Source organism: Dendrobium catenatum, unplaced genomic scaffold (assembly GCF_001605985.2).
Source record: "Dendrobium catenatum unplaced genomic scaffold, ASM160598v2 original_scaffold_162875, whole genome shotgun sequence".
Taxonomy (NCBI): Eukaryota; Viridiplantae; Streptophyta; class Magnoliopsida; order Asparagales; family Orchidaceae; genus Dendrobium; species Dendrobium catenatum.
Genome location: NW_021481300.1, coordinates 1 through 1,562, shown reverse-complemented (window position 1 = coordinate 1,562; position 1,562 = coordinate 1). Strand labels below are relative to the sequence as shown.

Below are 1,562 nucleotides of genomic sequence, written 5' to 3'. Positions count from 1 at the left end.
TCGTCCGGACGAACCTGGAGCAAAAACTGATATTACAGGGCTACCCACAATTTCATTTCCACCCAAGTTGTAGACCAGCTGGAAATAAAATTGGTGGACACAGGCTGTTACGGAGTGATGATGGGTACATGGAAGATAGAGAAAGGTCAGGGGATTTGCAGAGAAGTACGATTGATGATCCAGGGGATACAGGTGAGGGAGGACTTCCTTCCACTAGAGTTGGGGAGCACGGACGTCATCCTGGGGATGAAATGGCTGCAAACTTTGGGTGACACCAAGGTGAATTGGGGAGCACTCACAATGGAGTTGATGGTGGACGGAAGGATGGTAGTAATTAAGGGGGGCGCAGGGCTTTCCAAATCCCTAGTTTCTCTTAATGGCGAAAGATATCCAGTTAGCAGGCGGAGGATATTTAGTGGAATTGCAAAGTTTAGAGGGAGCAAAAGTGGAAGAAGGAAGAGGCATACCCCTCTCCATCCAGCCGTTGATCCAGCAGTTCCAAGAGGTGTTTCAGCCACCCCAGGGATTGCCACCGCTGAGGGAGCAGGAACATGCCATCGTAATGAAAGAGGGAGTGTCACCCATCAGTGTCCGACCTTACCGCTACCCTCAGTTCCAGAAAGATGAGATAGAGAGGTTGATTAGAGAAATGCTGGAGGCAGAGATCATCAGACCCAGCATCAGTCCTTTTTCTAGCCCAGTTCTGTTAGTAAAAAAGAAGGATGGCAACTGGCGCTTTTGTGTGGACTACAGAGCACTCAACAAGAAAACTGTCCCAGATAAGTTTCCTATACCTATCATTGATGAGCTACTAGCTGAACTCAGTGGAACCGTGATTTTCAGCAAGATAGATTTAAAATATAGTTACCACCAGATCCGAATGAAGGAGGATGTACCCAAAATGGCCTTTAGAACTCATGAAGGACATTATGAGTTCCTGGTGATGCCGTTTGGCCTTACCAATGCTCCAGCTACTTTTCAGGCCCTTATGAACAAGGTTTTCAAACCTTATCTCAGACGATTTGTACTAATATTCTTTGACGATATCCTAGTCTACATCAGGACAGAAGAGGAGCATTAGGAGCATTTGAAAAGGGTGTTAGAGGTACTATAGTAGCACCAGCTGAGGACTAACTTGAAGAAATGCTGCTTTGCAGAAGCAGTGTAGAATACTTGGGTCATGTGGTATCTAAAGGAGTTGCAGCAAATCAATCCAAAATTGAAGCTATGATAAGGTGGCCAGTGCCAAAAAATTTGAAAGAATTAAGGGGATTCCTAGAACTGACGGGTTACTACAGGAGGTTCGTAAAAGGGTATAGCTCCATAGCATGGCCACTCACGGAACAATTAAAGAAGGACGGGTTCCTTTGGGGAGAAGCAGCTACAACAGCATTTGAGAGCTTAAAGAAGGCAATGACTATGGTACCGGTCCTATCCTTGCCAGATTTCACTCAGACCTTTATTGTGGAGACAGATGCTTCAGGATACGGCAGCTAGGTGAAGTACTGATGCAGAGTCACAGACCCATTGCCTATTTTAGCCAGGTATTGACCACTAGAGCC

At 46.0% G+C, this 1,562-nt stretch overlaps 1 protein-coding gene across 1 annotated transcript; it reads left to right on the top strand.

Annotated features, from left to right (window-relative positions):
• The first annotated feature begins 1,143 nt into the window (after positions 1 to 1,143).
• Positions 1,144 to 1,497, top strand: LOC110116210 (uncharacterized mitochondrial protein AtMg00860-like). Its single transcript, XM_020849708.1, has one exon. The coding sequence runs from the start codon at positions 1,144 to 1,146 to the stop codon at positions 1,495 to 1,497; it is 354 nt and encodes a 117-aa protein (XP_020705367.1).
• The last annotated feature ends 65 nt before the right edge of the window (positions 1,498 to 1,562 follow it).